The 12175-nt window shown below is 33.3% G+C and overlaps 2 protein-coding genes across 3 annotated transcripts; one reads left to right on the top strand and one right to left on the bottom strand.

Moving 5' to 3' along the window:
- Positions 1-803: 803 nt before the first annotated feature.
- LOC145730406 (uncharacterized) lies at positions 804-5241 on the top strand. Its single transcript, XM_081981602.1, has 4 exons — positions 804-1274; positions 3433-3674; positions 3735-3975; positions 4789-5241. Exons 1-4 carry the CDS (start codon positions 1051-1053, stop codon positions 5024-5026), a joined length of 945 nt encoding a protein of 314 aa, XP_081837728.1. The 5' UTR covers positions 804-1050; the 3' UTR covers positions 5027-5241.
- An 819-nt stretch (positions 5242-6060) lies between these two features.
- On the bottom strand, positions 6061-11210 carry Tfb1 (transcription factor B1). 2 transcript variants are annotated; one of them, XM_081981600.1, is made up of 8 exons: positions 11135-11210; positions 10849-11032; positions 7927-8265; positions 7672-7873; positions 7381-7612; positions 6884-7310; positions 6439-6614; positions 6061-6383 (listed from the first exon to the last, which is right to left on the bottom strand). In XM_081981600.1, exons 2-8 carry the CDS (start codon positions 11000-11002, stop codon positions 6264-6266), a joined length of 1650 nt encoding a protein of 549 aa, XP_081837726.1. In that variant the 5' UTR covers positions 11003-11032; positions 11135-11210; the 3' UTR covers positions 6061-6263. The 2 variants fall into 2 exon arrangements, with proteins under 2 accessions (XP_081837726.1, XP_081837727.1); XM_081981601.1 differs by having other exon boundaries at positions 11181-11198.
- Positions 11211-12175: the final 965 nt, after the last annotated feature.

The following is a 12175-nucleotide window of genomic DNA, read 5'->3' as shown; positions in this document are numbered from 1 at the left end:
GCAAATTAACAAAAATTAGCTGATTGGTACAATACATCATTAGGCAAGGGCTGATAACCTTGGCAACAATGCACAGGTCAAAAAGAATAAATAATTTACCTTCCGACTCTAGCCTCCCACCTACGTTACGGAATTGTAGTCTCTAATTACGTCACGAGGAATCGTGCCACTCGTTTTAATATTTTATTTAAGACTTTCATAAAAATACTGGCGAAATGTTCATAAGTTTATCAGAGATTACCATCATTACTGTTTTTCAGGATAAGGTCGTAACCGTACAGTATGTAACGAATTTAAAACCGTACAAAAACATCTAGCATCCTGTCTTATATTCAATGATTGACCTTACTTTACTTAATCAGCGACCGTGACATTCTCACATATTTACCTTATTCAGTCCCAATAGGCTTTTGTTGTATCCTAATTACCCAATTTTAAGAAAACGCCCCTTCATGGGAAATTCCGTAGTTTGATGGGCAGTCAAACTGTTTATCTGAAAAATTCTAAAGAATCCGCGGATGTTGATCAAAGGCGTCTGCAAAATGTTAATTAGATTCTGCACAGATTCATTAGCACCCGATGACTTCTTAAAATAAATAATCCAGTACCGTAGCTAATTGTAATGCAACTTACCTTATTCAAGTTGGGATTAGATCTAAACAAAAAAAAAAAATTACATAAAAAATCCGTAATTCTATAATAATAGTCAAACACTTTTTAAAACAACAAAACGACAATTATATCGAGCTTGTCCAGCGCTAATCCACTGGATCCGATTCTGGGTAAATATCAAAGCAAAAAAGTCAGGTGATAATGGAAACATTACTCTGCAAATTTCGGGGACCTTTATTCTACGAAGCACGACACTCCATGACTGATTAGACCGTAAAAATCTTATACTGTACAGGATATTAAGTGTGATTGTCTGAAGAAGGCCGAAATTACAATGACCTAGTATAAAAGCTGAAGAACCTAAATTTATTTTGGTATTTTGAAATAATTGTTCTCCGAACGTCAATACCCTGAGCCGCTCTCGGTTAGTGCCAAGAAATGAGTTTGCGACCGTTCCATTTCTTGTTGTTGAATTTTTTGTTTGTAACAGTACATTCCGGTGGAGTTGTTATTAAAACGGGTGTAGTGAAAAGTAAAGGAGAAGCGCATAATGAAAACGAAGAGGACGTGAAGTTCCAGAAGGGCCTTGCCAATTTTGAGGGCGAGGAAGGGTTTAATAAGGACCAGGAGCAGAAGCATGTTCTGTCCCAAGACTTTGGAAAGTAAGTCTAGACTAGAAATTTTTGAAAGTTTGAAAAGAACGTTCCAATTTAATATGCACTTATACTCTTTCTGTGAGGGTTTCTTTTGAAAACATAAACAACATGCTCAACTACTACTAGCTTTACTAGCATCGAATATGTAAATCTATCATATTAACGTAAAAAAATATAAAAAAGGATTTAAATACATCTATTTGTTGTTAAAAAGGTTGAATTCTAAATATTATTATTTATACAAACTGATTTACAGTTAACGTATAGTAAGTACTAATTTACAAGAATTTCTAGTTAAAACAAACCGTTACAAATTATCGAATTTGACAAATAATACTTTTTTTTATATTGGAAGAAAATAGATGTTTTCTGTATAGAAAATCAAAACATTCTTTGTCAAAACCTCACTTTTGCAACCCGAGCACTAAATTACTTATGACCAAAGTAGAATAAGAATTGAAAATGCATTATCAATTCAAATTTGTGACCCCCTGTATCAAAATGTATTAAAACTAGAATTTGTTGCTCTCCAACATAAGAAATCCGTATAAAAAGTTATGTGCATGTTTTATAAGAAAAAATGTTATTAGTTCACGATTAAATTGAAAATTGAAAACTTACACCCCCTGAGGTCATTTTAAGCTCGAGAAACAAACGAATTACACAAATTTCTCAATATCGATACAATGATGATGAATGAATAGTAAAGTATCTAAAATCAAAACGAATAACTATGTATTAATTTACGTACACAAAAGTTATAAGTTACTATGAATATACAAATAGATTTAATACGTTCCGTATGATTAATAATTCGGTTACTTCGACAGTTACAGTGTGGTTCAATATATCAATTTAAAGCTATTGAAATGTACTTTTGACCACTCTATTCAGTGTCTACGACAAAAATGTAAAATATACACCTTTAACTAAATTTGACGGTTACCACTTTAACAGCATGTAACTCGGTTATTTTGACAGTTACAAAATGTGCCAATATAAAAATTTAAAGCCCTTGAAATATACTTCTGACAACCCTATATTGGGCCTATAGCAAAAATGTCAAATAACTTTTAACTGTTTTAATGTATTTGACAGCTATTATCTGACAATATACTACTATACTTTGACAGTCAGGGTGGTTCAATATTTCAATTTAAGCCACTGAAATATACTTTTGACTTTTGAATTTCTACTGTGAAAATCTAAAGTGAACTAGGTACTTAAAATAAATATAGAGTAGCCTAATCTTGACAGTTTTCACTATAATAATAAAAATTATAAACGATATTTATTGTTAATTAATTTTCCTGAGGCATTAAACCAATATCTTGTATTGGTTTAACAGAAAATTAATATGCATTCAGTTAGCTTTACTTTTAGGTTTATTTAAAGAAAATAGTACAAAAAGTTTAGTTTATTCTGATTGCTTCTTAATTGTTATCAACAATTATTTCTTGTAGTCTCTTTTATTTACCAAAGTAAATAGACAATAATAGGAAAGCAAGCTTGCGTGCAGTTATTAAGTACAAACATAAGGAGCTTTTTCTCTATGTTAATAAATGTAAATTGTAAGTTGACTTTTAAATTAGCTATTTAATTAAAAGTACCTATACGTATAGCTCCATCTCAAAGCAATATTAGATAATGGAACAATCCATTTATTTACCCAAGTAAGCTTTCTTGTATTAAAGAGCGAATCGATCGATCGCCTCTAGTAAATTGGTAGTTTCATTGATAGAGGGCACAACTCTAATAACCAATAAGACAAACTACCTTTACAGGCCTCTACAGAAACTGCTGACATAGTGTTTTTCCTCGAGTAAACCAAAAAATAGAAATCAATATGGTTTTAATGAGAGATAGCAAGAAAAAATATGTACTTAAAGATTGTGACCAAAACTTGTTATTGTAAACTACTTCTCTCACATTCTATCAACCCGTTTTTCAAAATCCTGCTTTCAAAAATTAGAGCTCAGAAGAATATCCTAGCTAATTTTAACCTGTTGATAAAATGCTAATTATTGCGGCTTTGTAGTCAGCAATTTTCATTAACTTGAATAAAAATTATCAGGATATAAGAAATGCTGCTTCTCAGGTCTAGAATAAAAGAAGAATTGAAAAATTATGAATGTTGCGTAATATATTTACCAACTTTTTTCAGTTTTGGAGAGCATCTAAACAACAAAAACAGCCACGTAGGCCAGAACAACTTCCAAAACGAAAACTTCCACCACAACTTAGGAGACAACATTGGAAACGTGGACAAAAAAGTTGCTCACCACAAAGGACATCACAGAACTGGGTTCACAAATAGCTATCACAAAGACGAAACTGGAAGCAACTCCAGCTTCTTCGATGACGGAAGTGATCAGGGTGATGTAATTGAAAGCAAAAATTATAGAGGTGATGTTAGGTTTGATATTAATTAGTAGCTGTCTAAACGGTTTAATTCGTATATTGCAGCCTCCCATGGAGACGCTGGGCGTCACAACCAAGGGGGTGGAGCATACGACAGTTCCGATTTTGCAAAAAATCACGGTAGAAAAGGGGTATACGACAATGCAGGAAGATACGACAAGGATTATGGGAATAAAAGAAATTTTAATCGGAACAACTATTACGACAGCAAGGAAGCTCAAGCAAGACGAGCTTTAGGAAACGCTTATGAGGGTGGACATAGATATGCTGAAGATGAGTTTATCAGGTAATACAACACTACAATCTAGAACACTACGACTAAACTACTTGTTCTTTTTCTGTTTTGTCAGTCATTATCTGTCCACTACTGGACAAAGACCTCTTTTATTAGTCTTTTGCTGTATGATATACAATCTTTCTGCTGCTGTTCTTTTATCAGGTGGTCTCCAGAGAACAAGCCTTGATACCTATCTGTCCACACTTAGTCTGGCATCATGCCCTACCCATTGCCACTTAAGCTCAGCAATTCGTTGTATTAGGTCCACTACCTTCGTTCTTCGTCTTATTTTGTCTCGTAAGCTTATTGGATTGTTCTCTATTCTGCAGGTGTAACCCCTTCAAAATATCGCTTGCTCCACTGGTTGAGAGGCATCTAATTTACTACTTTTTGTTAACCTGCAAGGATTCTTTTAAAATAGTTTATAAAAGTGGGGCAGGAAGCTGATAAGTCGATCATTTTTAATATCTGTAAATGTTGCCCTTTTTAAAAAGCAGAATAACTTCCGTGTTGTACCATGTTCGACTAAGTAACTACTTACTGACTTCGAATAAACACTTATTAAAAGGTGATTTACGGTTCCTCATTTGTCCTAATGCCACCTTTATTCCCTCTTTTACTTCAGAAATTAATACCACGACACGCTTGCAACATTGACTTTGAATGTATTTGTTGCACAATATTAAATGGGGTCAATGAAAAATCTTTTTACAATTACGCTGATCGATGATTCATTACCTTCCAACACAATAGATGAAATTCATCAAATTAAGCGGAAAATTGTTTTATTTGTTTTTTACACGTTTTGTGATGTTTCTACAGGCCGCCAGTGTATTATCCCCCACCTCTACCCTACAGACCACCACATACTATACCCCAAATACCGCAGAAGCACCACATAACAGTTTATGAAGATCCACGATTTGTCGACTCGGACTTGAGGTACAGAAGATCAGGAGGTTATGCCGATGATTACGTTGAACTCGACGTAAGAAACCCAGTGGAACGAACTCAAGGGGTTAAATATTACAAAGAACCCGACTACCTTTATTATGATTAGTTTTTCATCTCCATTTAGTTTAATAATTTATTTATTTATGTATCTAGCATTTAAGTGATTATTTTGTATTTTGTTGTGTGAACTAATGTAAGTTCCTTTTGAGTTATTTGACGCTTTCTACGCTTTTTGGTAAACTGTATCTGTTTTGCGATATATGTAGTTTTGAAACATTTTTTCTATGTATTTTCTTGCGAATTAAATCAAGGATTACGGAATCACTGGTTTTATTTATTTTTAAATCCATCTAACAAATATAACATATTTCAATCAACGATCACTATTAAAAATATGCTTTTGAGTCGTTCTTTTTATTTACGCATAATATCTTACTTGTGTAATACAAATAATACAATGACAATTATGTGGACCATCTTTTGACCTAAATATGCTATTTTGTAATTATATTGAATTGTAAATATTCTTTTTTTGTACTTAGGTGCAGTGGTGGTATCAACTTTGTTGTAAATTATAATGAAAAATGTGATTTTTTTCTATATACTACTGTAAAGATGTTTGCTCTTTTAAGCTATATAAGAACTAAATTGTCTTACTGCAAGACAGAATATGGTAAATTTTATAAATCTTTTATAATATGTTCTAGTCTAGTAAACGATTTCTCTAAGTAAGTACATACGTTATTTCCTTGACTATGGTATAATGTAGACAATATTGTTTGGTCTACTGTCACTGACAGCTGTTTTTTCGTTTCTGTAAGAAAACGACTATCAACCCCCTGGCACCACCTTCTAATAACAGAAACCAATCAACCCTAAACCTGAAATCTCTACTGCTTAAAACTTTAACTGCACAACTAACAACTGGAGCGAAAAAACAACAAATCGACTTTTTACCGGACTTTGAAGCTTTCTTTACCACTTAACAAAGATGTCGCCCCATTAGTAGAATTGTGACTGGTTGTTTTCGTCTCTTACTTAGCTAAACAACTCACTATCGTGCGGAAAAAATGTTATGACAATCAAAAAAACATTAGAAAAAAAAGGGTACACATAATACAAGTAAATTAAAACCAAACATTTGGGTATATCAAGCTTTAATTAATAAATAATAAGCCCAAAAACAACAGCAAACAAAAAGAGTTTAAAGTAAAAAATAACACTTCTAAACTTAAGTATATCTTCAGTAAAAAAGTACTCTAAAACATTTCAAAGATACCTACATTAAAAATACTTACAAAACAGCATGATACAAAAGTGATCAGCAAAATAAAGTGTTAGGGCTACCTGGACTTGGACATTTTCTGCCAACTGTTGTATTTTTGGTAAGCAGCATTGAGCAGCTGATTTAAATGTTTTGTGAGGTGCTGCGACAGTGGTGTAAGTTCTCGGATTAATTTATCCTTAAAAGTAAAATATATAATGATATAACCCGAGTTTATTAAAGCATTAAAGTACCTCAAATGGTTTAAGTTTAACCGTCTGAAATCGCTGTAAGGCTTCATTCATTTTGACTAATTTTTGCTCAACTGTGGGTGAAGTTGGAGGAAAACACTTCCAAAAATGACCCAGAAGTTCGCAAAGTGCGAGATAGAGATTTCGAACTTCTTTCTCAATATGTGGGGGTACCAACTCTAAAAGTAAGTATAGTTATAATTTAAAAACATGTTTTAAAGAACTAGCCATGTTGTTTGTTTTCTATTGTATTTTCCATTTGTACTAGAATCACTTCTTTAAATAGAAAGCAATTGTTCAGATATTCAAAGTGTACAATATACTTGGATATATTTTTTAACTTAATTTTCTACATCTAGGAATTTCTAGATTAATATAAGATTCAACAATAAAGTTTCAAACATAAAGATGATACTTTTTAGATATAAAAAAAAAACAAACAACTTACGAGCCAACGATTGTTCCTGAAATCCTCTCATCAAAGCACCACCTGGTGATAGATCACCGAGAGCTTGGGTGGCAGCAGAAGGTGGCACCAGTCCATAATTTGGCATATGAGGCCTAGCCTGCCATTGTCTAGCCTCTTGAAGGATGTTTCGCATTATTTGAGTTGCTTCATTTTGACTTATGTGCTCCGTTATTGTGTCAGGCATTGGACCATGTAAATACCGTTCGACTTTTGACAAATTCAAATGAATATTGCCATTTTTGACGTTTTCATTGTCTTCTAAATCATCGTAGGTAATTTTCTCTAAAATTTTTTGCTTTTTGTTTACCGGCTCATCAGGAGTAGTTTCAGATTTAGATGGCTCTGTTGACGATGGTTGACCGTCACTTGTAGTTTCGTTGCCTTTGTTTTTTGTAGCTTTCAAAACCTTTACACAAAAAAAAATAATAGACAAAACCTCGGACGAAACAGAAGCATCGCAATAAAGAAAACATTACCATTATTGAGTGCTGATTGAATCTTTTAATCATAGCCTGACTGACAGTACCAATATTACTGGACGGTTTATCTGCCCCAGTCCCATAACCCTCGTCCAATGTTTTATCCTCAAATTCAGATAAATTTACCAAAGGATCTTTAACACCAGCTTGAATATCTTTCTTCATTTCATTATCATCTATTTTACCACACTCGGTAAATAAGTCTTTATTTTCAGCATATTTTCGGTCTCTAAAATAATTCTTCTTACAATTACTAAGGATGTATAAATAGAAACAAAAGAAAATTACCGGTGAAAATAATGAGACTGAAAAAACTTGGTCCAAAATTGTGCCTCTGTTAATTTATTTGGAACATTCTCAATGTACTTTTTCTTAACAGCCGGATAAGTTTTAAAAATACAATCTATAATATCCGGAGTAATATTGTACTTTAAGCCGTTACATCCGTCGGTTTGTGGCTTAATGTCAGCCAGAAACGCTCCAGATACACCTTAAGAAATTACTCTTCACTACTAACACCCTGCATCTATGAAAAAAACATACCTATTTCTTGTGGTTGCTGTTTTCTATTCTGTGTATATTGCTGTGCATGTTGTGTCCAAAATTCTTCTGAGGAAACTACCTCAGTCATTACCAAATCTTTGTAGAGTTGCAATAACGTGGGATTGGTTGACAGAAGCCTGTTTTTCTCCTCCAATTCCTTGTCGACTTTTCGTTTAAATTTAGGAAGTAAATTTTGTAACATATCTTTGACTCTATCGCGGTCGGCAAGTTGGCCTTGTAGACCACCTTTATTGGTAAAGTGAAAAGTGGATGACACTCCATTGTGCAACACAACTTGGAGTTGTACTTTGGCTTTACCTTCGGGGGATATTTTTTGTGCTAGAAACATTCATTTACAAATGAGTGTTAGACAGTTTACATGAAACTAGTCTAATATAAGATTATACCTATACAATCTATTACCGCCTGAATTATTATTATCACTACTAAGTATCAGGTTTTGTAAGTATGAAAAACAATGCTTGGCAAAATGAAACTACCAAACATTAAGACAAAATTTAAACTACACTTACTGAAGTTTATTAAACCCTAAGTTATACGGGTGTTCCGAAACTATTGTGCCAAAATTGAAGGGTGAGTAGATCTTGCCAAAACAATAGTATATTCTATATTAAGAGCGGAAAGTATATATTTGCCGCTTGCACATGAAATTTGCAGCTTGAGGCGAAGCCGAACGCTGCAATCATGTAAAAGCGGCAAAAGTACTTTTGGCTCGAAATATAGACGATATTTTTTCGACGACTGCTGTGGGGTGGATTAGAAGGACAACTCACATCATTTTCGTCGCTCGAACTCATTGTCACCGATAAATCACTTTGACGGAATGTGGTTATTTCAAACAGGTATGTCAAGCGTTGTTATGGAAACGCCGAAAAAAGTTGGTGACTAGATTGTTAGTAGAAAGCGAAAACGCTCTAGAGCAGAAAATGATTCACTTTCTGCGCACGTGCGGCGAATGACCACTTTCTGCTTTGAAATGGAAGCGTACATGAGGTACTTTCAAAGTCAGTCGTCGAAAAAGGTTTTTTTGCTTATAAACCCATAGGCGTAGGCGCCTTGTTTCCGTACTGTAAGTGTGTGCAATAAAAATATAAATGTGTTATTACATGTCATAAAAACTCGGATTTAATAAAAAAACATTTAAGACTCCTTACACATAAAAGAACATCTTAACCAAACCTATCAGGGGCCTTGAATTCTTGAAAGCAGGAAACAGAATTCTCAAGAGAAGTGTTGAACTCGTGACACTTGTAGTACGGAAATAAAGCGCATTCGCCTAGGTCTAATAACCCATCAATTTTGGCACAAACACCCTGTATAACTAAACCGCTCACGGAGAAGATTAATACCGCAAATTTTTTGGCCGTTTCTGTGTATCTCCGAAATGCCTCAGCCCAATTTAATAAACAAAAAAGGTTTTAAAATGCATTTTCTTCTAGAATCAGGACCCTCAGTTATTTTGCATTTCAAAAGTAATTTCTTCACAAATATACAGGGTAAAGAAAAGTGCTGCATATTTCTCGAATTGGTCATTATATTACCTTGCTTGATATCTTGGAAAATGTTGAAACAATATTCATTACAAATTATTATACTAATTTACCAATTTTTCAACATTTAAACTATATTTTAAAGGTCACATGACTGTTTTTGACAATGTCAACTGGCTTTTACAATGTTGCAAGTTCAAAAATTGAATTATCAACTCATGTGACCTAGTTCTTACAATTTTACTTCTCTCTAAATTTAAATTACCACTTTTTCAACTGTTCCTTTTAAATGAAAAGTGTCTTTATTTGACAGGTGCTAACTTGGTTACTATGACAGTTAGAAGATTCGTGCAACCGTCAAAATATAACCTGTAATTTCAGGCAACCCTACAAAAAATATATTTTATTGGTTAGAATTTGGAAAAACAGTCACCTGACCATAGAAAATCAATTTAAAGCTTTCAGCACAAGGTCAAATCAAGTGACAAAATCTTGGTAAAACCTTTACCTTGTCACCTAACCTAACCTAAAAACTGTCCTAACCTAAAGACCCAAAAGGTGATTTTTTTAAAGATTAAAAAAAATCACCTCTTGGGTCTTTACAATTTGGAAAAGCAATCAGGTAACCTGAGGAAGTCATTTTTTTTGAATCTCAATCCTTATGACATATTGACAAGGGTCAAAACAGTACAGTCAAGTCAGAACAGTACAAATTGTAAAAGCAGGCTACTTAATTAATCCAACATAAAAACTGCCATGTGACCAAAAAAAAAATGTTAAGGGTGTATTTCATCAAGGTTTATCATTGTCTGAATACCAGGGGCCTTATAACTAAATTTAAGAATGCCACAAATGTGTAGGTAAACATTTGAAGGCATTCTGAGGCAGTTTAAATAATTTAAAGTCATTTTGAGGTATTTCAAGGTAATATGAGGTATTTTAGGCAGTTTTAAGGTTATTATTACTATGAGGCATTTTGAGCAATAATGAAGCATTGTGAGGTATTTTAAAGGCATTTCATGGTATTTTGTATGCAAAAAGGCATTTTGGTGTACAAAAAATTATCGGAGGTCTACCCCTTGGGACCACCCAACAGAAGGCCACTCCAGAAACATAATAAATGACATGATGGAATTTTCTATGGGGGCACAACTACATAGTATCAAATGATCTTGAAATAACATACACACCGTTAACATTTGCTGCTAAGACTTGTCTGATTATAAGGAAATTCATATATCTTACTGATACCTAGTTATAGATGTGTGCATTGAATTGCCTATGTTTCACTAAGATCTAATAAAAATAGACAAAACTCTTACTAGAAAACCAATAATAAAATTGCCTTGCATTTTAATTCAAAACAGAAAAGTCACAAAATAGCATAAACAGAACCTCGAACTGAACTTACACTTTATATCCGCATATGGGTGAGAAACAGCAACAGTGTCTCTATTTTCCACCATCCAAATCAAGCGTTCATCCATTAAAAATAAGGACCCATCGCCCTTTTTATATCGAACACTTGGGACTTGCAAAAGGACATTCTCACTAGATGTTGACATTTTTCCTTAAACTTCTAGGAGCCACAAAAGCTACAAAACCCAAAAAACGGCCGTACAGTGTCAGATATACCGCTAAATTGATCAAGCTGAACCAGTTTTAGCAAAACACGTTAAATATAAAATATAATTTACCAGAATATAACAAATCTTGCTATTAAAATAAAAATAAAAAACTTACAAACATAACATAACACATAACCTCAATTCAGAAAATTTCAAAATTGACAGTTACCATTCGACCAACAATCAACGAGGTAATGATGAAACCTGGAGTTGAATGATAGATATAATATTAATAATAAAATATATAAACTAACTAACTTATAATAATATTCTATATTTTCTCATTCACCTAACCCACCGCCTTTTATACTAGAAAGCCTAGAAGGTGCTTGTCAAAAATTCTAATATGGCGGGAATAGTGGTGACAGTTTGTATTGTGGAAATTGAGTTTTATGAGGATTAGATGAATTTTTACGGTTTAAAATCAAAACTTGAGGTTATTTGCGTAAGTTATTTTTGTTTGCTGCCGTTGATAAGTTTTTCAAGCCACATTGTAACAATTCAAGGCAATTCAGGAAAAAGCCCAACCGTGTCAGTTTTTTACTTTACAAAAAACCGGATCTAACTCAACAGTGGTTGAACACTTTGAAGTGGAATGATTTTACTCCAACACCATACTCAATGGTAAGTACAAGTGCTTTCTAGTAAAGAAAAGTGCTTTCTTATCAGGTACTTGTTACATGCACAGGCATGTGAGTTACATTTTCAAGCATCCTTTATTGTGAGATCAACAAAAATAGTTTTGAATGAATGTTCTTGGTAATAACATAAGAACCATTTACCAGTTTTGCTTACCTAGTTTTCAAGGATTTACAGATTTTCTTACATTAAACAGTGTTTAAACTAGTTTGCTGTGTGTTGTACTTTCCAGGACAAATGTTCTAACAACCAATTTGTTTAGGCTGGACTTGATTGTATATAAAAGAGCTCTATCTATACATATCTGGATCAGGAATGAACCCTTTTTTGATTTTTCACTTATAACTTGCAATCAACTACACGAAACAATTAAAAAAACATATTTTTTACTGTATCTGTATACGTTTGTGTATAAAACGAAAACCGCTAACGTCGCCATTAAAAGTGACATTTTAGGCTTTCTAGTATAGA

This window comes from Ips typographus, linkage group LG6 (assembly GCF_016097725.1).
Source record: "Ips typographus isolate SLU linkage group LG6, UJ_Ityp_2.0, whole genome shotgun sequence".
NCBI classification, from domain to species: Eukaryota; Metazoa; Arthropoda; class Insecta; order Coleoptera; family Curculionidae; genus Ips; species Ips typographus.
Note: the sequence above shows the minus strand (reverse complement) of the source record. Positions and strands in the feature narration are given on the sequence as shown.

Coding starts and splice junctions, on each gene's coding strand:
- LOC145730406 (XM_081981602.1), top strand. CDS start 1,051: ATGAGTTTGCGACCGTTCCATTTCTTGTTGTTGAATTTTTTGTTTGTA. Junction 1,275..3,432: donor CTGTCCCAAGACTTTGGAAA/GTAAGTCTAGAC, acceptor AACTTTTTTCAG/TTTTGGAGAGCATCTAAACA. Junction 3,675..3,734: donor TGAAAGCAAAAATTATAGAG/GTGATGTTAGGT, acceptor CGTATATTGCAG/CCTCCCATGGAGACGCTGGG.
- Tfb1 (XM_081981600.1), bottom strand. CDS start 11,002: ATGTCAACATCTAGTGAGAATGTCCTTTTGCAAGTCCCAAGTGTTCGA. Junction 7,874..7,926: donor ACAGCAACCACAAGAAATAG/GTATGTTTTTTT, acceptor TAATTTCTTAAG/GTGTATCTGGAGCGTTTCTG. Junction 6,384..6,438: donor TTAAACTTAAACCATTTGAG/GTACTTTAATGC, acceptor TTTACTTTTAAG/GATAAATTAATCCGAGAACT.